The following is a 23,500-nucleotide window of genomic DNA, read 5'->3' on the forward strand; positions in this document are numbered from 1 at the left end:
CTGGATGGTTTTAATGGCGAGTGTTTCACACTCACTTAAACCCAGAATGTCAAGGCTCTCTGTTCACATGGGAAGGTTTTCCCAAGACAGTCTCCTTCTGCCTGGACTCCCCAGCTGTAGGCAGTGGCAGCCACCTATGTTTCTCAGTTCCTCCTACTAAAAGGGTTAAGCGGCAAGAAGGGAAGTGAGTGCCAGTCACTAACCACTAGGCATTGCACACCTCTTGGCCTCTGTCTTCTTTTACATGTGTGCACCCACTGCTGCAGGTAGAACAAGCATAAGGGAATGTAAAAGGTAGCAAGAAAATGCCTGGAGAAACTGAGCTCTCCACTGTGATGTGACACAATTTTATTCTCTTCAGGGTTTCACAGCTACAGTCGTCATTGTCCCCATTCATCCTCTTGCCATCTTTGCTTCCATCTTCAGTAATTTTTTTTCTTCTGGGCATGACTTAAATCATCCTATGGTTACAAAAACTCTAATATTTATCAGGAAAGGTCATGCATGCAGACTCACTCCCTTCCCATTTCTGAAATGTCACACTACTTGTCCTGCCTAGAATGATTCATACACAGTGCATGGACCATTCCTGGGGCAGAGTTCACAGCAGTTTCAGCTGCATAAGGTGAAGAACCTCCCACTCAATTCTGTTCATTTTTCTTTGATGGAGCCCTCCTCGAAAAAGCTCTGCACTGGGGAAAAATGTTCAGTGGTTTTAAGCTATGCTTCATTCCATGGAGCTGTGTTCCTCCAGGCATTCAAAATATAGCAATAGTTTTCATCCCCTAATATAGCAAGACATTCACAAGACTTAATTAAAAAGTAGATTTTATTGCAATAGTCAATAGATAGTGTGCAAACAATATAATTTTATGCTTAGATTATAAATTATAATTTATAATTTACAATTATACATTATACCCACAAATAGTTTTGTTTTTTTTAAAAAAAGACTAGCTCAATGTGCAATAGAGTCATTATAAGGGGTTCTGTTTAGATTAGTCGTGGACAACCTATTGCCATCAGGGTACCATGTGGCCCACAAGACATTTTGTTTACCATTGCCCACATGCAAGGCTGTCATATGCCCCCATGATATTCACAGGGTCATGATTAGAGAACACTTGCTCACAATTTCAGTATTGTGGTCCATTCATGCAACCCACTCACTAGCTTAGGTTGTCCATCACTGTTTGAGATAAAGCCAACTTCAGACACCCGTACAGACTGAGAAAGTCATCCCAGGCATCCAAAGGTGAGGAGGGGAGTGGATCAAATGAAGTTCACATACATTTACATGAAGAGATTGATTGTCTTACCATCCCATCACTCTTCATGGCTGTTTTTTTCCTTTGACAGCTTCTGTGGATCTTTCCTATGTTATGCTGGTATTTATGCCAGAAAGCAAAGGCTGACTATTATTACAATTCCCCATTGATTCCACATGGAGATAAGACTTCTATTGTTTGTATAGGGAATCTTTCCAAACCATCAGCAGCATTCTGGGTCATTACTTTCCTAGAGAGACCTCAGACTAGTCTTGGGATGTCCAGTCTCAAAGCCAGCAGAAGGTCCCCAAAATCTGTAGTTGACACAGGCCATTTCTAGGAGGCAGAAACAACACCCATTTCTTTCCAGCTTTGGGTCAGTTATTTGAAGAGCACTTTGCATTCTAAAAAATTTCCTGTATCAAACCACTTTTCATTTATGTACACACTACAGATTCCAGCTCAGTAGAGTCAGTTAATCATATGACCAAGCCTCAGGTCCAAGAAATGTTTGATTGTGGTGGATAGAGGTTAAGAAAATGTTCTTATGTGCACCATTATCTCATCTCTTGACAAGATAGTCTTCCTCGACTTCTATCCCAGTCACTTCTCATCTAGGTGGCAGTAGAGGTACATTGCTACAGCCATTGCTGCAATCTGAAAAATAAATTGAAGGAGAAACTATGTTTAAATGTCTTTCAGATCCATCAGTTAATTAAAGCAGAAATAAAAAGGCCATTCTCAGTAATTCTTGCATTCATAATAATGTAGGAAGATTAGAACTTTTAAGACAGAGCCTGAGAGCCAACAAACTGTTTGCTCAAGCCCCTTTACCCATTAGTCTTGTTACTCCCAGTTGCAGTGTGAACACAGGATCTTCCACTTTTAGGATGCAATTGACTTCCGTCCCTCTCTACACCTTAGTGACCAATTTCCTCAGTGCAAGAAAACAACAGTCTCACATTCTTTCCCCAGGCCAGAAAAGCTGCCATGATGTCAGTGCAGCACTGGGTTCTGTATTTCCTCCAGTCAAACACTGCAAGGATTGGGGCAAGACTTGGTTTTGAAATACTGAATTGCATGGCACAACCAAATAGGCAAGTAAGGCACCATCTGGGGAAAAAAATCTTCAGTGAGGAATCTGAAATAAGAGATCAAGTCTTTGTTAAGAATCCTATGCTGAACATGTAACTTCCTTTCATGCTCTTCATCCTCTAGCAATATAGGGAAGGGCTGTGGCTCAGTGGTAAAGCATCTGCTTTGAACACAGAATATCCCAGATTCAATATCTGGCATCTCTTGGTAAGAGGAAAAAAACTCCTGTCTGAAGCCTTGGAAAGTCTCTATGTTGAGAAGATGGACCAACAGTCTGATCCAATCCAAGGCAACTTCCTAAAGTCCTAAAGGTTTGCTATTACACATCTAACTGCACAAAAATGGGAATGAAATCAATCGTTGCCACTACTCATGCTTCTGGAGGCTGAGAAACAGCATGGTGGCTCTTCAGACCTCGGGTTAAGTGCTCCTGGGGAATGCAAGGAAAGGCAGCAAGGTTTTAAGGGTGACAGGACTAGTTATGTAATTCATCTAGCACTTCATAAATATAATCACATCCCTGTTTCAGTAGACAGAGGAGCACTTCTTCATGGCCACATGAGGCCGTTCAATGAAACGGAAGTAGCAGTGGCACAGATCAGTTCTGAGAAGGCACTCCACGGGCTCAGACAACATACATACCTCCAGTGCAGCAATGCCAGCTGCCACTCCGCCTACCACACCAGCATGTGTTCTTATTTCAGACAGCAACTGTGAGAAGCAGCCCTAGAGGGTTTTTTTAGAAGAAAAAAAATCATTTCCACTACAGCACAGTCCATAGTGAAACAAAACATACACATGAGAAAGAGGCAGTAGTTCCCCTTCCTGGAGGCACATTTTTGGGAGGTAGAAAAGGCTCATGAAACTGACCCAAGTAGCAGATTTCAAGGAACATCCGAGCCAGTGTGCTTCCGTCTTCTCTCCCAACCTCACCTTGGGAAGAAGGCATAATCTGAATGCGACTTCTAGGAGCCTCTAGATGCTGGCCTGGGAGACCAATATTTCAAGCTAGCGCTGGCATCAAAAGGTGGCTGCACAGAATGAGGTCTGTGATCCCCGACACTACCAAAACTATCACCTAAGGCAGAGGCACCAGTGATCACCAATTTGCACCATGCAGAGGCCCTGCACGATATAAGTTGTCCTGCTGCAGCAACTGAATCCATTTTGCATGAGTAAAAGGTTGTTAGACTGTCCCCTGCCTCACCAAGTTCTGCACAGCAGCAATAAGGACCAAATTCACATTATGCAGACCTCATGGTGCCATCGCAGGCTAGTATCATCAGCACATGGCACCGACAGACACCTCTATGCCAGTTTAGCCATCACCTGTATGGGGAGGGCAACAGACCCACTGAAATGCTAGTTATCCCTTGAAATTCCATGCCCAAATCCCAGAGGCCTACAAGGTTTCACTGGGTTGGAATTCACCAGCAATCCTGGGTAAGATGCTTTCTCTGCCGTAAAATTCAGCTAATTCATCAAAAGCTGCATCTGAATCCCTGAAGTTAGCCGTAGAAAGGCCAACATCTACATTGCAGAAGTGCTATTCTGTCCTGTGGGGAGAAGCACCTTCCCCAATAAATAGGCTGGATACAAGAGTCAGGAAGGGTCATTCTGCTCACAAGAACATTGCTGTCCTGTGCATCCTCTTCCCCCAAATATATAGTAAAGAAAATCATACCCTCACGTTGCTCTTACTGGCAAGCCCAGCAGTACAGGTTGCTTGTGTGTCATTGCTGCAGCAGGTTGGTGGGTACTCATGGTATGTTTGGAAGTAGTATGAATCATCAAAGTCTGTGTAATTCATTAAGCCACAGCATTTCAGCTAAAGAGGAATGTATTAAGAGAAAAAAGAGAGAGTGTTATTTACCACACATGTAGCCTTTTCATCCTATAGCCCTATTGAGATTGTTTAATGTGCTAAAAAATTCCAGTGTCCTTTCCTATGGTACACAGCAGAAACTATACTGTGACTAGGTTACAATCCTGAAGACATTTTACTAGGCAGTAAGCCTCATTGACTATTGTGAGGCTTTCTTCTGAGGTGCCATTATAAGACTATGCCGTTACACAATAACTAGAATCTCATTGGAACTAGGATCCTCTTCCAACTTGTGTTTTTGCACTATACAGCTGTCCTGTTTAGTGGTCAGGGATGCCTGCAAAAGCTTCCTGCCCACCTTGTTTGTAATACAGTTAGTGGGGTGCAACTGGTTCACTTTTAGCTCCACTGCCAATACAGGAGACGCAGAAGGCCATCTACCTTCCTGCCTGACCACACACACCTGCAAGAAGGTTCACTCCAGATGAATACTTTTCCAGATAGAATACCAGCTTTATCTATAGCACAATGCTTTTTTAGTCTTACTCAAGCAACCCAATATCTGGGCTCCACATGATGTGGGATGACAGCCATGCTACTGCCTTGCAATTTTTGGTCAGTGGCACCAATGTACACTTCACTGCTGGTTTGATATTGTGGGACACCCTGGGGAGCACAAAGACAAGCAATAGAAACAAGCAGAGTTCCCCCCAAAAAGGAAATGCAGTTGGAAAGAGATAATGTAGCTAATTTGTCTGCTTTTAAAAGAAAGCTACCTTTGCTTCCATGTTCCTCAGCTCCAGAGGACACCTCTAGTGCCATTTGAAATTTTACTGTCAATGTTAAGAATTCCCAAAGGTGGCACATGTAGAGCTTTCGGTCAAAGGACTCTAAAGGGATTCTGAACAACACAAAAGTCTCATGCTCTTTAGCTCCCAGAAGAGAAGTGGCAGCAAAAATCAAAGTGGAGTGGGCACATATTAAGGACCAAATCAGAAAAGCTTCCAAGCAGACTACATTGCCTAGTGGGTAGCTTGCTTAATTTTAAATAGGGGCATGAAAAAGAGCAAAACTGAAGTGGGGACATAGGAAGATTTTAGGGGTCTGCCTTGTTGCAGTTGCACTCCCAATCACAGTTCCCCACGCTATATTAAACAAGGAAAAATATCTTCAATGGAAAAGGCAACAAAGGTTTTTTCCCGTTTAATGTTCGAGCATCCCCAAACACTATCAAGAGCAAAACTACAGCAAGGGCAAACACCCCAAGCACTCCCAATGTTCCTGAAGCAGTTCTAGTCTTATTCAAAAACATCCCTGGTTCACAGTCTCTCTCTCTCTCACACACACACACACACGTCGCACATCAGGTCGCATTATGTGTTCAGATTAGGCCTTAAACAAATAGATGCACGGAGGTCCATCAGGACAATCACTAATCTCCCAGATGAGACTTTTCAAAACCTAGACTTCTTTGCTGGTGGCCTTTATGTACAAGCTGGCATTGTTTGCCCCATGTGAGAACTAGGAAGTTTGGTGAACTGGTCCTATGTATCAGAGGACCATACCTCACAGCTGTCCAAATTGGAGCAATTCCCACACTCCACCCACACACACACAGTGGCAGCAGAGTTATTAGTTTGTATTCACATCCTCCTCCTCCTGCACTTGAAACAGGTATTGCTCCATCTCTGACAAAGTTCTGAAGCTGGAGTTGAGCCATGAGATCCCACCATAGGGCAAGATTCTTTAGTCCGTTTCAGTTGTGACACTGGAATGGGAATTTTGGCTTATTGGCCACTGAACAGCTCCCAAGTCTTCAGAAGGAACTTCCTGGATTACCTGTCGACTCCCAATAGTCCCTCCTCCATTTCCAGGTATTTCACTTAAGTCTACTCTTCTGCAACATGAAACTCTTGTCCTTCTTTCTACAGCCCTGGTGAACAGGTCAATCCCTCTTAATGGCAACCTTTCAAATTATTTAACACAAAATTACTGTTCCCCTCTCAGAATCTTTTTTCCAGCTTCCACATAAGGTTCTAATCTTCCTATCTTTTATGCTTTCCTCCAAAAATCATCTGCTTGTGCCGTCTTCGTAGTTTGTCAGTTAGAGCTAAAAACTGTGAAATGGAAACCAACACAAGCAAAATATCATTCTGCAGTCTACCAGTCTACACTTTAACCACTGTTACTTCATCCTGCTTGGTCAGAAGCTTTACCACAGACAACTTACTTTAATCATTGTGGTGTTCCAGACTGTGGTAATGTCAGGATTCTTTGCATAGTCCTTTTTCAGGGACGGTGTTACTGTAGTTTGCAGTATAGTCTCTGCCTGCAAGGAAGAAGGAAGTTCACGACAACCAAACACAATAGGAAGCTTCATGGATAACAGAAGCAAAATAGCCAACCTCACATTGCTCTTGTTTTCACTGTCACTTTTGTTCCTAATAAACTTGCTGTCCAGCAACAGAAGCCCTCTTGAGCTTGCAGATTCACAGTTCTATTGGCATTTTGGTGGGCATTTTGATCTGATCTGTCAAGGCCTTGGCTCCTTCCAAGGAGGGAACTCTACATCAAAGGGCATGGGGAATGGTTGGTGGGGCTGCAAGGAACACTTTATACAGTCAAAATATTGCAGGAAAAGGACTTATTTGCAAGCATCTTGTACATGAGTGTCCTGTCCATCAAGTTCCACGATTCTTCATGTCCCTAGCTAACTTCAAGTGCTGCTTAAACCAAGCCCTTCTGGACCCAGGGTACGTTGCCCAGGAGAAGAGTGTGCCCACAAAGGAATTGCCCTCAAGGAGGAGATGACAGGCAACAGTGTGAGGGGGTGGTAAAATAGCCCCTCCGTCCACCCTAAGCTCCGGGGCTACCCAGCCTGGACCACTGGGTGAGACTAATCCTTCCTATTCCTTGTCCATCCCTTCATCACAGCCCTTCTGCTTCAGCCCCCTTCCTTTCCTGCTGCCATTGCAGTGTCTCTCTTCTGTTTCAGTGGTCCAGTTCTTCTCCCTCCCATCGCTTCGTGGCTCCACCTTTTCCAGTTCCCCTTCTTGCATCTCTCTCCAGTCACCTTGTTTTCCATCCGTTCCTCTCCTGTTCTCCTCCCCTTCTATGCTCAAGTTTTTCCTCTCTCACCTCTATTCATCCCCCTTCTTCCTGCTTCCCAGCAGCCTTTGAAGATCCCATCCTCTCATGGTACCACCTCCTCCTCATCTGCTTCCTGGGCCAGCAGCTCTCTACCACTGCTGTCTCCAAAACACCTGGAGACATCATAACTGGGCACCTTGAACCCACCCACTCATGATTACCCAGGCTCACATGAGCCACTCCTGACACAGCCAGGGTTTCAGAGATCCATTCAGATAGATACACTCAGTTTTACCTAATTCTTCACAAGGATTAAACCCCCACGATCCTATCCAGACTTACTTTAGAGTAGTGCCCATTCCACCCAGTGATACTAACAGCCCAATCCTATCCAGGATTAGGCTGGCATGCACAGCATAGGGGTTTATGGCAACGGACAGAGTTCTGCTGTTGTAAAACAGCTTCAGCGACATGCACAGCATGCTGCCATCAGCCATTTTGTGCACGCTGCCACAACTAGCAGCAGCACAGGAGGCTTGCCACCGGACCAGTGAAGGCAGATGCAATGGGACTGGAATGGGGGCGGAGGGATGGTGGAAGGCAGGGAAGGAAGCAGACCTGGGGTGGTAATGGCAGCTCTCGCCTGCACCGATATCCTATCCTGCCTGTCTCCCTTACCACCACTGTGACATGCCTTGGACTTACACTTGCTAAACAGATTCAAGGAGTCCCGTGGTGGAGGCTTTCCCGGGGGATAAGTACATTTTTGTTCACTTTCCCCAAGGAGACCTATTGTGATGAGCTCCAGAAGGATCTCTCCAGACTGGCAGAATGGGCAACAAAATGGCAGATGCGCTTCAATGTCAGTAAGTGTAAAGTCATGCACATTGGGGCAAAAAATCAAAACTTTAGATATAGGCTGATGGGTTCTGAGCTGTCTGTGACAGATCAGGAGAGAGATCTTGGGGTGGTGATGGACAGGTCGATGAAAGTGTCGACCCAATGTGCGGCAGCAGTGAAGAAGGCCAATTCTATGCTTGGGATCATTAGAAAAGGTATTGAGAACAAAACGGCTAATATTATAATGCCGTTGTACAAATCTATGGTAAGGCCACAGCTGGAGTATTGTGTCCAGTTCTGGTCGCCGCATCTCAAAAAAGACATAGTGGAAATGGAAAAGGTGCAAAAGAGCGCGACTAAGATGATTACGGGGCTGGGGCACCTTCCTTATGAGGAAAGGCTATGGCATTTGGGTCTCTTCAGCCTAGAAAAGAGACGCCTGAGGGGGGACATGATTGAGACATACAAAATTATGCAGGGGATCGACAGAGTGGATAGAGAGATGCTCTTTACATTCTCACATAACACCAGAAAAAGGGGACATCCACTAAAATTGAGTGTTGGGAGAGTTAGAACAGACAAAAGAAAATAATTCTTTACTCAGCGTGTGGTTGGTCTGCGGAACTCCTTGCCACAGGATGTGGTGATGGCGTCTAGCCTGGACGCCTTTAAAAAGGGATTGGACAAGTTTCTGGAGGAAAAATCCATTACGGGGTACAAGCCATGATGTGTATGCGCAACCTCCTGATTTCAGAAATGGGTTATGTCAGAATGCCAGATGCAAGGGAGGGCACCAGGATGAGGTCTCTTGTTATCTGGTGTGCTCCCTGGGGCATTTGGTGGGCCGCTGTGAGATACAGGAAGCTGGACTAGATGGGCCTATGGCCTGATCCAGTGGGGCTGTTCTTATGTTCTAACTGCCCCCATCTCACAGATGCAGCACACACTCTGTTGGCATGGCTGTATTGGTGGGGAGGGGTGTGGGATTTCAGTAGAATTGGGCTGTTAGTTCTGAGCAAACACGCATAGGATTGCACTATACATCTGTGATATATATACATATCTCCACTCAGTCCTGTGATATATATGAGACACTTCCTATTATAGTACTGAGCTTTCTGAAGAAGTGTTATGCACATCCTGTGCATGTGCTGAAGGTTCTCTCAGTCATTAACAAAGCGTTAAGTAAAGGTGGCATTTATTTAAATGTTTGCTGTTCAGCCTTGCTTTCAAAGTAAATACTGCATAGTTAATTTCACTTCCTGCTTTTCCTTTGCCAACTGTCACGTTGCAGTTGGCGTGCCTTCTTGACAAAAGAGTTGTTCAGAGGGTAGTATGGATTTCTCAAGAAAAACTGCTATTTTGGAACCTCAGGTAAACCTATTAGTTTAACTTTGTGCCTAAGGGCAATTGGATGGATGTGATGGGGGCAGTCACGTTTTCTGTTCATGTTTAAAGTGATTGAGTCCAATTTCATTAGCAAAGGGTAGCGCACTCACACACAGGCCCAGCGGGTGCTCATACACCATCCAAGCCAATCCCAAATTGCCACCTTTCTCCTCCTCATTCCCCCAATTAAAAAAAAAAAAAACAACTTGTGTGCTCCACAAGGTGGCTATAGAGTAGGAGGGGGATCCCCCCCATCCCTTCCCATTCAGCAGCTCTGGGCACAGACACCTTATGCCACCCAAGTCCTGCCCCAAATGATTGGGAATATGCTGGAAGCCCACACTTCTCTCTTGCAGGTTATTTCAAACAGGATCCAGGTGAAGCAAGGAGGCTGTACCCAGAGCAGCTGGACCTGAAGGTAAAGGGGCACAGTGGCGCTCCACCTCTCCATCTGCTAGCCCACCTGACTGCTTCAAATAGGTGGGCAGGTAGATGCAGAGGCAGGAGTAGCCACAGCAGGACTCCCCCTCCTTCTTTGTCCAGTGAACTGGAGGAAGGGGCTCCTGCTGCTGCTGCTGCCCAGATCCTCTTCCAGCTCGCTGTGAGCAAGCAAGAAACAGACTGGAGTGTGGACTGTAACACTGCCACTGGTAGGCCGGAGGGGACAGCTGGAATATTTGGGGTGCTGGGCCACCCTCCCAACTTGATGAAAGACCTTTAGTCTGCGTTATTAGTGAGCCAGTCCTGAACACATGTATGCGTACACCACTCTGGGCACTTTTCTCCCAGCCTGGATTACATTTTATACTGAAGGAAGATAAAGAGAGAGAGAGAGAGAGAGAGAGAACTATCTCAACGGGCACATTAAGAAGAGGATAGAGCACCCTTTATGGTTTAAGTCAGACCCCACCAAGACATGAACAAGATTAAACCAATAAATACACAGTGTTTAAGGTTCCAAAAGGTAGTTGAGAAGCAAGGAATTCATTCTACCCTCCCATATGATGAGCTTCCTTGACAAAAGGATTGTTGCTCATATCCTGGCAAGTGCCACGTTGCCAAGAAGCAGAAAAATGAAACAGACTATATTTACTCCAAGGTAAGAAGTTGAAGTGTCAACACCATTTCAGGAACAGGGAAAAGAAAAGTTGGTGTTTGACTTTTACTTAGGGTCAAGAATTCTTTTGAGGTGGGAAGGTTTCCCACACCCACAACTCCCTTTTTATGTTAAAAAAAAATCACTATCCCATTCATATACAAAGTGAGTGGGAGTAAACACATGATTTGGTCCCAAGACATCCAACAAGACATGGATTGAGAGTTCCAAAACTGCAACTTCTGATGTCTTTTTTCAAAGAGTAGCAAAGGGAGGGGGGTCCATTTGAAAGGGAGCCTGGAGGTCTGGGAGGGAGATTAGCTCTTTGCCCCATACCAGTTCTACAACCAAAACAACTACCACCTCCTCAAACAGCTGTTAGCCATGGAGTGCAACAAGTTCATAGCTACATTTTTGTGCTTCTAAGTTTCCCCTCCACATCGAATGCCAGTTTGGGGAATAGGACCGATTTGGAATGAGGCTACCGTGCAGGCGGAATGGTTAGACTCCCATCCATTCAAATCCATGGCTACTTTTTGAGAAAGAAAAGGATACTGAAAGTTCCAGACCCAGGATTTTCATTTCATGCCATAGTCACCTTAGGTGCCTTATGGCTCAATCCCAACTAGGCTTTATGACAGGGAAACAGTGGCTCCATTTCAGAATCACCACTGCAACTATGGCAGTGTCAGCAGCCCACTGCTGCAACTGGTTACTTACAGAAGTGCAAGTAAGCTGGTGCAAGGAGCAGACGGTAGGAGGAACAGAGAGGAAGGAATGGGGCAGTGGGTTAAGGGAACAAAAGTTCCCTTACCTTAAGCAGATCTCCGTGACCGCCCCCTGCAGGGTGCATGCTCTGTGCATGCTCTGTTGGCACAGCTGCATTGGCGGGGGGAGAGTTAGTATTGAACTACAATCCTCTATATGCTTTCCTGAAGTAAGCCTCAATAAATTGCCAAAATCTTCCGAGTTCAGGACTTCTGAGTAGACATGCATAGGATTGTGCTCTTAATGAAACAAAAAGGGATTAGTAGTACTTAACATTATAATAGCTCCCCCCCCCCCAATCTAGTTGTTCCAGAAAAAGCTTTGCACCGGAAACTTCTTACAGCCCGGGGGCATTCACCAACACTTCCCCTTTTACTATTTAAGTGTACTTAAAATTTCTCAGCTTCTCCATAGGCCTCTTTCCCTTACTAAACATGTCATTATTTGAAGTTCTCCTGCATAAGTCCCAGAGGTGGATTTTAGTCTCTCTCCTACTTAAAATTCCCAACTCATTCCAAACATCAAGTAGATAAATGATTTAAATAGCTCCATTAAGAACAAGTTCTCAAATGCAATATACAAAAGCCATTAAAATGTTAAACTAATGTAAACCAAGTTCAAAAACATAGAACAAGGATTCTGCTATGTTTGCCAAGTAATTGTTTTGAAAAATAGGCTCTTAGGTGGAAAGCATTTCAGTTGTAAAAGCTTTCCCCCAGCACAACCACAGAACTTCACAACAGAGGCTAGTAGATAAACACCAGTATCAATGGAGAACCAGCATAGTTCTTCATGTTCCCAAATAGCAGCTGTAATGCCAGATACCACTAAGAAGCCAATAGTTGAAATTAAAAAGGCCAAATATTCACTCGCCATTCACTTCCCTTTCTTGCCCAAGATTACTCCACATTACTTACAAGTGAGGTATAGACCAAAGCCACCACTGCAGCAGCCACTTCGACTATGAAGATGATCAGGACTATGGAAAAAAACTGGGAAGAGAGAACACAGAATGTCAAGTTGTTCAATCAAAGTATCAATGACAAAATAATACTAGAACAGTGGGAGACACTTGGTGGAATGTGCTTTTCTGCTTCAAGGCAAGGTACCTGATCACAAGGTTAGAAGTCTTAACTGGTCAGCTAATGAGACAGAGCAGGTGGGGTGGGAGAACTGTCTACCTATAGCAAAGTCTAGTAGGGATTTTCTACAACACCAGCAACTGAGAGCCTCTTCATCTGGGGCAGGGGTGTCCAAACTTTTTGGCAGGAGGGCCACATCATCTCTGACACTGTGTTGCAGGCCAGAAAAAGAATTAACTTACATTTCAAATTTGAATAAATTTACATAAATGACTATATTAGAGCTGGAACTTATATGAATGAAGGGTCCTGTAGTAGCTCAAAGCCTATAAAAGGCCTTGCACAAAGCAAGGCCGGCTTTTCCTTCACTGCCGCTGCTGCATCACAGATATAAAACAGCAAGCAGTGGAGGGAGCTCTTGACCCACAGCTTACGTGAGAGGTTGAACAGTCGCCGTCACACTGAGAGCAGTTGCATTGGGCCAGCATGGGCTCCAGCAAGTCTCCAGAGGGCCAGAGGCTCATAGGAGACTAGGGGCTTCCTGTGAGCAGGATTAGGAGTCCCTGAGGGCCACAAATGGCCCCCGGGCCGGGGTTTGGACACCCCTGATCTAGGGGAAGATGACACAACCTGGGCCTTCACACAAGACAGGGATTTCTCTTCAAATCCTCCCTTTTGCTTCCACAGATCTTTCATGCTTTGATTTATCATACTAATACATTTTCATCTTGGTCCAGCTGCTTCACTAAGCACTTCTTTGATCTATCCCCTGATCATTTAAGAGCATATATTACAGTGACAACTTCCTCATTCTCTCAGTGGAAGTTTCGACTGGATACTGTTTTTGCTGTTCAAGAGTGCCCATTTCCTTGTAACTGCTTCCAAAAGGGTTGTTCGGCTGTTTTTGCCATGGTAAACTGTGGTGTAGGTTTCATGGAACTGTAATATATGAAAGCTTACACTACAATAAATGTTAGTATCTTAAAGAGCTACCACAAGGCTCTTTGTTGTTTCCTCTCAGCAAGGACAGTCAGACACGACAGCAAGTCCAGATATCACCAAGGATGTCATTAGGGACAGGAAATCACTTGCTCACAAGGGTTTCCATCAGAGGAAATAACATGGATTAAAGTGTCACAGCAAAACAGCTTTACAATTTTACCAAGAAAAAGGGAACAAAGTTACCAAGGAAGTTGCATCTCATTGCATAACAGTCATCTTTAAATAAAAAATATTAGCATCTACCAGGGACAGTTGAAGCTTTGGGTTTTTAGTTTTACCCAGCAGCAACTTGGTTCTCTTACATCAAAGAAGAACATGTAGTTGGAAGTAGTAGGGCAACGAATAAGAGAATTTCAGTTTTTACAACAAGCGATTCATTACCTACATTAGAATTTGAGAGCTACCAAATCCATCCATAAGATATGAAAGCACAAAGATCTACTTACCACTCAGAAGAACGGCAAGAGGGATTTGTTGAAGAAATTTGACCCCACATTTCAATGATGGGGTGACCCCAGTTCCCTTCCTCCCTCAGTCTGGTGCCATTAGGAAGGCAGCTTTCCATATTGCCTTCACTACTCTTACTATAGACCACTGGTTCCCAACCTGTGCTTCAGGGACAAGTGGTCCACGAGACCGAGACCCTGAGATGTGGTCCGCAAAGTCTCAGGAAAAAAAATTGCCTTTGATCACTTCCAGTCTGCTCACCCATGGTCCACTATAGCGGGCAGAGAATGAACTGCCTGAAGCCAGCGACAGAACAGCAACACACAAATCTTCACTATATTAAATTTATACATCTAATAAATCTCCAATTATTACAAATATAATGGTATTTTTTGTGTGAAGGAGTAGGGGTTGCATGCAGGGCCCATGAGAGAGGGGTACAAGGAGTAATTTCTACCTGGGCACAGGGTCAAAAGGGCATCCAGGAGCCAAAGGAAGACCCCCAGAAATTTCCTGGGATCTTATATTTTCCAGTCTCACCCAGACTTGCTGTCCACATGGAATGCTGGCTGTATGGCAGCTGCTGCAAGCCATATTTGCTGGGCCAAAAAATGCAAACGTGACACTCCTTAACACAGGGTCAAATCTGGGAGGAAACGGGCCTACTACAGTAGCTCTTCGGCTTGTGGATCTGCTTACCATGAAAGAGTAAGGGCCAACAAGGGCACAGCTGTGGAACTACAGCTGCTACAGAAGTATGTTTGGGTACACGCAGGACACTTTCTATTCTAGTGTGAGCCCAAATATAATGATCTAATTTTCTACAATGATTTTCTAAATTTAAAAATTTTTAGAGACTTAGGAGTGTGTTTCATTCTCTGTAATACTGTATCTGTCTGCTGACACTGTGTGGGCAGGTAGACCTGGGCTCCACATTGAGCAGCACAGCAGACCAGGGCCACAAAGACTCTTCCTACTGTTGCAACTCTCCTTCTACCCTGTTTTACCCCTTCGCACCCCTGTTACCACCCTCTCCGACTCTGTTTCACCTCTCCCTTCGGAATGGGGCTTAAAAGAAACATTTTACCCCCTGATAAACTTCCACTGGGAGGCCCTGGTTGCATGTGGTCCCCATCAATTCTAATTTTTGTCTTGGTCCACAGCTCCTAAAGGTTGGGAACCACTGCTACAGACAAATCCTTTCATGTCAAAACAAAAAAACACAACTGGGCAGATATTCAGCAGGCAGCTTTGTCTTTGTATCTTACCATGATTAGAAGGCACTTGCTCTCTTTCTGAGCTCCACAGCATCCTAGGAAGCCCAGGACAAACAGGACAACTCCAATAGCAATGAGGAGGTAGCCAACATTCACAAACTGCAAGACACTGGAGGACAGAGGGCCAAATATGCCGACGAAGGAGCTGTTGTCTACACTGACCCAGATCCCAATACCCAGGAGTGTTGCTCCACCAAGCTAGAAAAGAAAGTTAAAAGGAATTATTTCCAAATACAGGGTTTGGGGTATCAGGGAGGAACACACACACACACACACACACACACACAGACACGAATTGCTACACTTTCGCTTAGGCCTATACAACTTGATTTCTATGCTACTCTTCATCAAAAAGATACCAGAGCAGTGATCAACAAAATCACAATGAGAAAAATACAGAGTTGTACACAAGTCTGAACAAAGGTAGTAAAACATCAGGGAGCAGCCCAATCCTGAGCTGCCCAGGGTGCCCAGGCTCGGTGGCACCGAGGAGGGCTGCCGTCGAATCCAGCGCCCCCTGCGCTACCACGGGAGGCGCCTCGGGAGAAGGGGACGTTTGTCCCCTTCCCCCGAGTAAGGTAAGCAGCCCTGCAATGGGGCTACTCACTTTACTTCACAAGGTACTTCACAAGGTAAAGGCACTCGTGTAGGGCGCGCAGCCCTACATGAGCACCTTAGATCCTGCGGAGTCTCCCATCCTTCCCCCCCCGGCACACCTCCACACTTCCTGTTCCTCTCTGTCTCTCTTTTCCAGTCCAGGGAATAGAAGGACAAGGGTGGAAGCACATAGGCAGACAGAGACGAGCACCCTTCACCAATCTGCTGCCTCAAGCAACTGCTTCACAGCCCAATCCTGAGCTGCCCAGGCTCGGCGGCACCAAGAACAGCTGCAGCCAGATCCTGTGCACCCCAGGCTACCGCGGGAGGTGCCACGGGAGAAGGGGACTTTTGTCCCCCTCTCCCAGGTAAGGTATGCAGCCCCGCAATGGGGTTATTCACTTTATGAGGTAAAGGCACTCATGTAGGGCACGGAGCCCTCAGTCACACCTCCCCGTCACACTTCCTCCCCACCCTCTCTCTGCTCCCCGCCAGCCTCCCCCGTCCCTGGAACGCCACCTTCCCGCCTCCGTCCCTGCCCCCGCCTACCACGCCACAGCTCGGGGAGTCCAGGAGCTCACAGTCCAGGAGACTGCCGAGCCACAGAAGCTGGGAAACCACCCCACGCTAGCCCAGTACTGGCCGGCGCCAGGCTAGCATGGGTGGGAGCCCGGCGGTGAGGCTCGCAAACATGCCTTATGGCACGTTTGAGACAGTGCTCGGCGGTACGGAGCCATGCCTCCGAACACAGAATTGGGCTCTCAGTTGGGCCCATGGATGGGCTGGTCTTGATCTGGGGGACCCAGGAGAAAGGCATATACTATACAAAAACCCTTCCCTTGAATTTGTCTACATTGTAGAGTGTACAATTGTACATTGTACATTGTACACTGTTTCACTAAGGAAATTCTGCAGACAAAAAAGCACAAAGACCCAAATCAAAATTAAAATTCTAAACCAGAGGTGTCAAAACTAATTTCATACAGCAGGCTAAAGTTAGCATCTTTCGGGACATCACTAAAGTGGGCAGGAAGTGACATCACTAAGCAGGGCATTACAAGAAATAAGCAATTTTTGCAGCTAAGGAGTTCCTAAATGTGAAAGAAAATGTGCACTCAACCATATTTTAAAGAAGTGGAAGAGCCCATTCTCATCATGTGGGCTGATCCTTCAGCAGCACCACTTCTGCCAAGCAGTGTTCCCTCTAATTTTTTTCCCCTACTAGGCAGAGCAGTTAATGATCTGAGCAGTGCATAACCACTGTCATCTTAAAACAGGCAATGGCCAGTCTGATTTAACTATAATGACCACACTATCCACATCCTCCAATCCTCTCTCAACCATCTTTCACCCTCCAATGCTGCATCCCTCAGTCAACACACCCTAGTACTAAGTTTCTGACTTCTTTAGAAGCATCACTTCTATCAGTGATCTGCACACCTTGCCTGGTTTCTCTTTAGCAGACAGCAGGAAGATAACTCTTTCAGCTGTTACTCCTAGCTCAATTATTACAAGCCAAAGTTTCCCAGGGTGGGATAAGGAGCTTTTCCCGTGAGCCTTATGTTTGATACCCTTGATCTAAACCAGGGGTCTCCAAACCCTGGCTCGGGGGCCAGATGTGGCCCGCGACGAGCCTCTTGTTCCCTGAAAACCTCTGGCCCACTTGGCCAAACATGACCGGAACTATGCTCTGGTTGTGTCTGGAGGGTGTTCAAGGGCCAGAGATGTTGATGAATGATCCCATTCATTCATTTATTCACTTATCTAAGTTCCATCTCTAATTTATTTAAATAAATTTTATATTTAAATTTTTTTCCGGCCCTCAACACCATGCCAGATATTTGATGTGGCCCTCTGGCCAAAAAGTTTGGAGACCCCTGATCTAAACTATGGTTCATTTTATTTAGAACAGATTATACTATGATGTAAACAATCTAAATTGTAAACAAGCCTCCTCTCCCTTCTCCTCCTTCACATGCTAGATTGGAAGCTTCTGGTTTTGAATGAGCCACGGTTCCCTACTACATCTCAGCTCTGAGAAATGTGTGATTTCAAAACCAGTAGCTTTCAATCCTCACTTCCTGCATTTGAAGGAGAAGGGGGCAGGGAAGAATATAAGGCAGGATTTTTATGAACATTTTTAAAACACGTTAATAGAGACAATGCTATATAGAGCAATAGTTCTCAATCTTCTTCACCCGACGTATCTGGCAATGACATCATAGGTGGACTATTCAAAGTGGTACATCTGGGTTGGAGGCCAGATGCAATGCAACAAACACTGGTAAGAGCCTCAGGAGAGGCAGGAGGGCTTTTTCAAGTGTGCAAAAACTGCACGCTGGAGCACTAACTGCTGAGCTTTGCCCCCTACCACTGTTTGTCATGCTATGTTGCAGTCTTGCTGCTGGGCGCCTAGGGATGCAGCATATACCACCAGACGCCACCCCATGTACCACTGGTTAAGAAACACTGCTATAGAGGCAGGCCAGATGATGTTTAATCTTTGTTGCCAAATTTAGCAAAAAAATGTTAGTTGCGTTACAAAGGGAAAGGATGAGTATACCTGCAGGTGTGCTGTAAGCCTAGTGGGAAAGGTTTAAAACACTATCCACTGTAAATATGTCCTCAGCACTATGTTGTCAGAACAGAATAACAAAACAAGTGGCTCCTCAGATCAACAACAGAGGGCTGGCAGCTTCCTACTGTTGACTAAGGTGGAACAAACTGATTCTAGATTTAGAATAGAGAGTGTTAGAAGACAGTTGGGTCCTCATGGAAGTGGGACAGAGGATCAGCATCACTGTACAGGTGGGTAGATGATGGAATTTCTGCAAGAACAGCTTCCCATTCCCACATGGCACAGTGCACTCTGTCAAAATTCCCTCTATCATAAAAGCAGTACAGGAACACTCTTCTACTTTGCATAAGGTCACCCTTGTGTTACTGAGGTTACCTGTTGTTGGTCTTCAGGTCACCTCTCCATGGCACACAGTGTCCACTCCATTGGCATGGCTGCATGATATGGAATGGCAGGGGATAGAATTGGGCTGAAAGTCACATTTACTCCTTGCTAAGCCAAGTTCAGAGCTCCCTTCCAAGTCTCCATGATCTGGCTTTGTTTACCTCACACAGGGCTGCAGGAACTACTGGCAATTGCGGTAATGGTGAGCAGGCAGGCAGAACTATTAAACAAACATATCCTTCCGAGTCACCTGCCCTGCCCTGCGTCACACATGTATGTGAGAGTTTAAAAAGAAATAAAGGGCAGGGAAAATGAGGAAGTTCTTAGAAAAAAACCACCAAACCAGGATCAATGATGTGACTGTCATACGTAATTTGGCCAAGCAAAGTGAAAATATTCATCAGAACCATTAAAAAAAAACAGCCAGGTTTTTAGCCTTTCAAGCAGTTGTCTGCTGTGACCATACAAGACCAAAAAAAAAAAAAATTGTCTTCTTGTTTAGAAATTGTTCTGACTTCAAGACTCTAGCCTCAAATAACAAAATAACCACTTATTACATCTTCCCCAAAAGAGGAAATGACGTCATTCCCAGAATCAGCAGCTTTGTTCCAAATAAAGTGAAGGAACCTTTGCAAGGAATGTCACATGCATACCATCACATATGGGCATTGCACAAAATTATGCATACATGCCTAGGGAAGACTTAGCTGGTATCCATTTTAAAAGCATATAGCAAAATAGACAAGAGTATTGTCTTCATGAGGATGTACATAAATATATACAGTATATCCTCCTTCCCCCCTCCCCCAACAGCTGTGCTGGTGCTAGATTACTAGGGGCCATGCAGTCCCCGTAGCACATAACCACCTCCCCCAACACACAAATTATCCCGATGACACATTGGGCACCACTGCTGCCATTTCAAAAATTGACCCAGTCGGGGTGCCCTTTGATGGCAATGAACCCGATTTAGGGCCTGTCCTGGTACAATTTCTGCCCTATAACTATGTAGGTAACACTTATACAGTAGATCCAGGGTTGGAAACAAATTACAGTCAATTCTCATTATCCACTAGGGTTAGGTTCCTGGAAAACCTAATGGATACAGAATCATCAAGCCTATGGGGAAAATGGGGTAGGTTTCAGGGATCTTCACCATACATTCTATGAACTTTATGAACCTGAATCTTAACTAAATCTTAACTCTGGGGCTGGGCGACAGTGAGGGTTCATCAACATCTCCAACATCAAATGCTTCCTCCTCCGTGCTGGATATCCTTCAATGCATTGAAGTTTGCTGGCCCAACAAGGAGGGCCCAGAGTGCAGCAGTGGGGAGTGGGTTGCTTCACCCATCCTGCTCCTCCACTTGTCTCTTGGCACCTTCCCTGGGCTTGCCCCAGAGCAGCCCTCAGGCTGCCTTCCAGAGGCCTCTCATCATTGTCAGGGTTGTGAAGGTTCAGTTGGAATTCCCAAGATGGTGGGGCAAGACTGGCACAAATGTGTCAGATTCTCCACAGGCCAATACCCCCTCTCCCACTGGTTGCACATATACACTATAGGTGTCTCTTCCTCTCTGCCAGTATTTCTGCTCATGAGGAGGCCACTGTCCCTCCTTCTCCCACAACCTCTCTCACCCCTGCCTGCTCATAGCTGTGCAGAGCCCACCCTCACCCCAAGTGCACTGGTATAGCACTCACGGATAAGGAGAACAGAGTCACAGATAACACAGGCCAACACACATTTTGCTTCCTTAAACCTTACACCAATTCCTGGGTATATTTGGGATGCCAATTCCAAAAATGGCATCCGTTTTGCCCTATCACGTCTAGTTTTGGAGCTATAGTACAGCCTCATTAGTGAATGCTTTAAGCAGCTTCCTCATGAGGAAGCCTACACCATAGCACAAGGCCAGCCATGGCAGAGAACTTTTAAAACCTACTAAACAATTAGAATTGTAAAACAACGACAGGGTATTGCAAAGTCACCCAGATCTATGTACAGATCCCAATCTACCTTCTACTCATCTCTGTCCTATAACTCCAGCAGCCTGTTAACACTGTTCTGTTGTGATCTTGTGCTTAGCACTCTGGGTCACCTCACCAGTGTATACTTCCTTTAGATCCACAGTGAACTCTGTGTGTGTGTGTTCGTGTGCGTGTGGGTGTGCGTGTGCGTGTGCGTGTGTGAGAGAGAGAGAGTGAGTGAGTGAATCAGACTGAGCATGTATACAAGACTTCCTTTAGAAAGTTTCCATAGAAGTATCAGTGCAGCACGTAGGAGGACGGCTGTGCGCCTTGTTGCAACACTGCTAATAGCATAAGTACGAAACCAACGCAACACAGAAACCATAAAACCCACTCAGCCTGTCTAGTCACAAGCTAGATGTCACTGGATACATCTGAATGAGCACTAATTGCTTTCAAGTTACCCACTGCCATTTTGTGGGCTTAGCTTGCCTTCGCTTGAAGGCACACCCATCATGAAAGCTAATAAATCCAATAGGATCCTGTGGTTCTACTTCTATTTGTCCTATGGGTGTGTCAGGGCAGAAAGCAACCAGAGTCACAGAGGAAGTTCCTTGTAAGTCAACCCTAGTATTAAGTGACTATTCCATGTTGTACAGTACAACATTAATCCATGAGCCAACACAGCTATAACTAGCTTGGGTCACCTTCCCTTAACATGCTGTGAAAGACACTAAAAAGTCACTGTTTGTTAGTTCCAACATGAATTCAAAAGAGGCAACAGGACATCTACTGAAGATTCTAGATATGTTTGCCAGGAGAGCAAGGGCATGACTAGATCAATTGCAAATTTCTTGTTAATTTAATCTCTCAGATAAAGGGTGTGTTTGGGGGGGGGGATAAAATTTACATGTCGAGCTCTATGGGAACCACAGTACAAGAGGAAGGTTTATGAACACTTTTTTTGGAGGGGGGAAGCTTCTGGTCATTTCCTCCACAATAAAAACATTCCACACACCCAGCTGCTATTTGCCCCAAAGGGAAAATTTGCACAGTAACTTGGAACTCCTCCCATCATAGCATTCTGTGCCCCATAATTATTCACACACCTTGCTGGTATTCGCCTTTCTCAGACTTACAAAGTTTGCATTTAAAACCTTCAGAATCCTCAGGCACTGTTCATAATAATTCAACTGACAAAGGCCTCTATAAACACTGGATCACTAAAGATTAGCAGTAAGACAAACATATCTAACCATAAACATACATTACACTAATAATGACTAGTGCGATCAAGCTGAGGACCAGATCTTTCTTGTGTAAGACCTTTCCCATCTGGAACAGTTTGTAGACCCTCCCACAATCTGTAGACCATCATGTAGCATACTTCTCAGCAATTTTACTCAGAAATACATATGCCTAGGATTTCAGCCTCTTGTCTGTGTGCCTCTCAGTCCTGAGACAGGAAAACCCTTTAGCAGAGTTACCTCTAAAAAAAGGGTTCAACCTATTAAAGTCGATCAGCGACCCCAGCACTACCGCTACAAGCTCCTGTATGACTCTTAATTTGAGATAAAAAGCCAAGTACTCACAGCTATGGCCAGGTTAAACAAGACCATCATAACCTTCAAGAACGAGAAGCAACTCATCTTGGTATCTGCAAAGTAAATTTTTATTTTGTTTATTTGAAATACATTATTTATATACCTTCTTTGATGCTATTTCTACCAATATAGTTACCCAAAGCAAGTGATAATGTTTTTAAAAACAATTTGCAAACATGTGTTACTGTAATGGGAGATATGCCCAAACAGCTTTGTGGATGGTTGGAAATCTGCATTCTTGGAGAAAGATGGTTTTCCTCAAGACAACAATCCTAGAGAAAGCTATCCCTGAATCTCAGTTATACAGGCAAGCATTTCAAGGGTCACTCCAAATTAAAGAGGGGAATAAAAAACCACTAGGCAAGAAGCTATAGAGAGATAAAAAAGATATATACATACACCCAGGACTATTGGTATAGAATCCAGCTCATGCTCTGATCTAGACAAATTCTTTGCAGGTACATTGTGAAGTCCAATGCCACTCACATTCTGATAAGCACTATTAGGATTGTTGCCATACAGACCATGTGTTGGATAACATCCATATCACTTATGATGATACATGGAGGAATTAAAATAATACAATCTTACACAGCTGCAGAATACAAATCACCCACCCCTTATGAGCTACATTCAAACACTCCACCATATGAGCTACATTCAAACACATTCAAACACTCCACCATTCAAACAATCCACTAAGATTCATTGAGACAGACGTTTTAAGGGAACACCCTATTTAAGTCTCGTGGCACATTAGAAGGTCATTTTATTGAATAAAGGCAGTAAAAAAGAAAAGTCAAGATTGTTTCACATCCCTTTACAAGTTTTGTTAACTTTCAGCAGGACTAGGATAGCAACAAGCCACTCTTGGGCAAACATGCAGTTTTAAAGAAGGAAGATAAAAAACCTGTATGGATTAGTGCCACCAGCAAAGACAAATAAAAAACCTACTGATAGTTCTCACAGGCATTAAACCTCAAGTTCCTGAGCAAGTAAATCAACCTGTTTCATACGGGACTCACCTCAAAGGACGGCACCCAACTCCAGAAAGATCTTGACCAGTTCTTACTACCTTTCTGGTAGGTAAGGCACCCAGCTTCTTAAGTTAATCACCTAAGCAATTGTTCTTTCATCCTATCAGAAAAATCCCCTTTTCAGGCCAATCACAGCTCTCTAAGTGCAAAGACCAC

The 23,500-nt window shown here is 44.8% G+C and overlaps 1 protein-coding gene across 1 annotated transcript; it reads right to left on the bottom strand.

Annotated features, from left to right (window-relative positions):
• Window positions 1-881: 881 nt before the first annotated feature.
• On the bottom strand, window positions 882-23,394 carry TSPAN1 (tetraspanin 1). The gene is made up of 8 exons (XM_066625624.1): window positions 23,333-23,394; window positions 22,296-22,360; window positions 15,171-15,377; window positions 12,289-12,363; window positions 6,419-6,517; window positions 4,048-4,191; window positions 3,006-3,089; window positions 882-1,925 (listed from the first exon to the last, which is right to left on the bottom strand). The coding sequence occupies exons 2-8, from the start codon at window positions 22,350-22,352 to the stop codon at window positions 1,872-1,874; spliced, it is 720 nt and encodes a 239-aa protein (XP_066481721.1). The 5' UTR covers window positions 22,353-22,360; window positions 23,333-23,394; the 3' UTR covers window positions 882-1,871.
• Between the last annotated feature and the right edge of the window lie 106 nt (window positions 23,395-23,500).

Source organism: Tiliqua scincoides, chromosome 4 (assembly GCF_035046505.1).
Source record: "Tiliqua scincoides isolate rTilSci1 chromosome 4, rTilSci1.hap2, whole genome shotgun sequence".
NCBI classification, from domain to species: Eukaryota; Metazoa; Chordata; class Lepidosauria; order Squamata; family Scincidae; genus Tiliqua; species Tiliqua scincoides.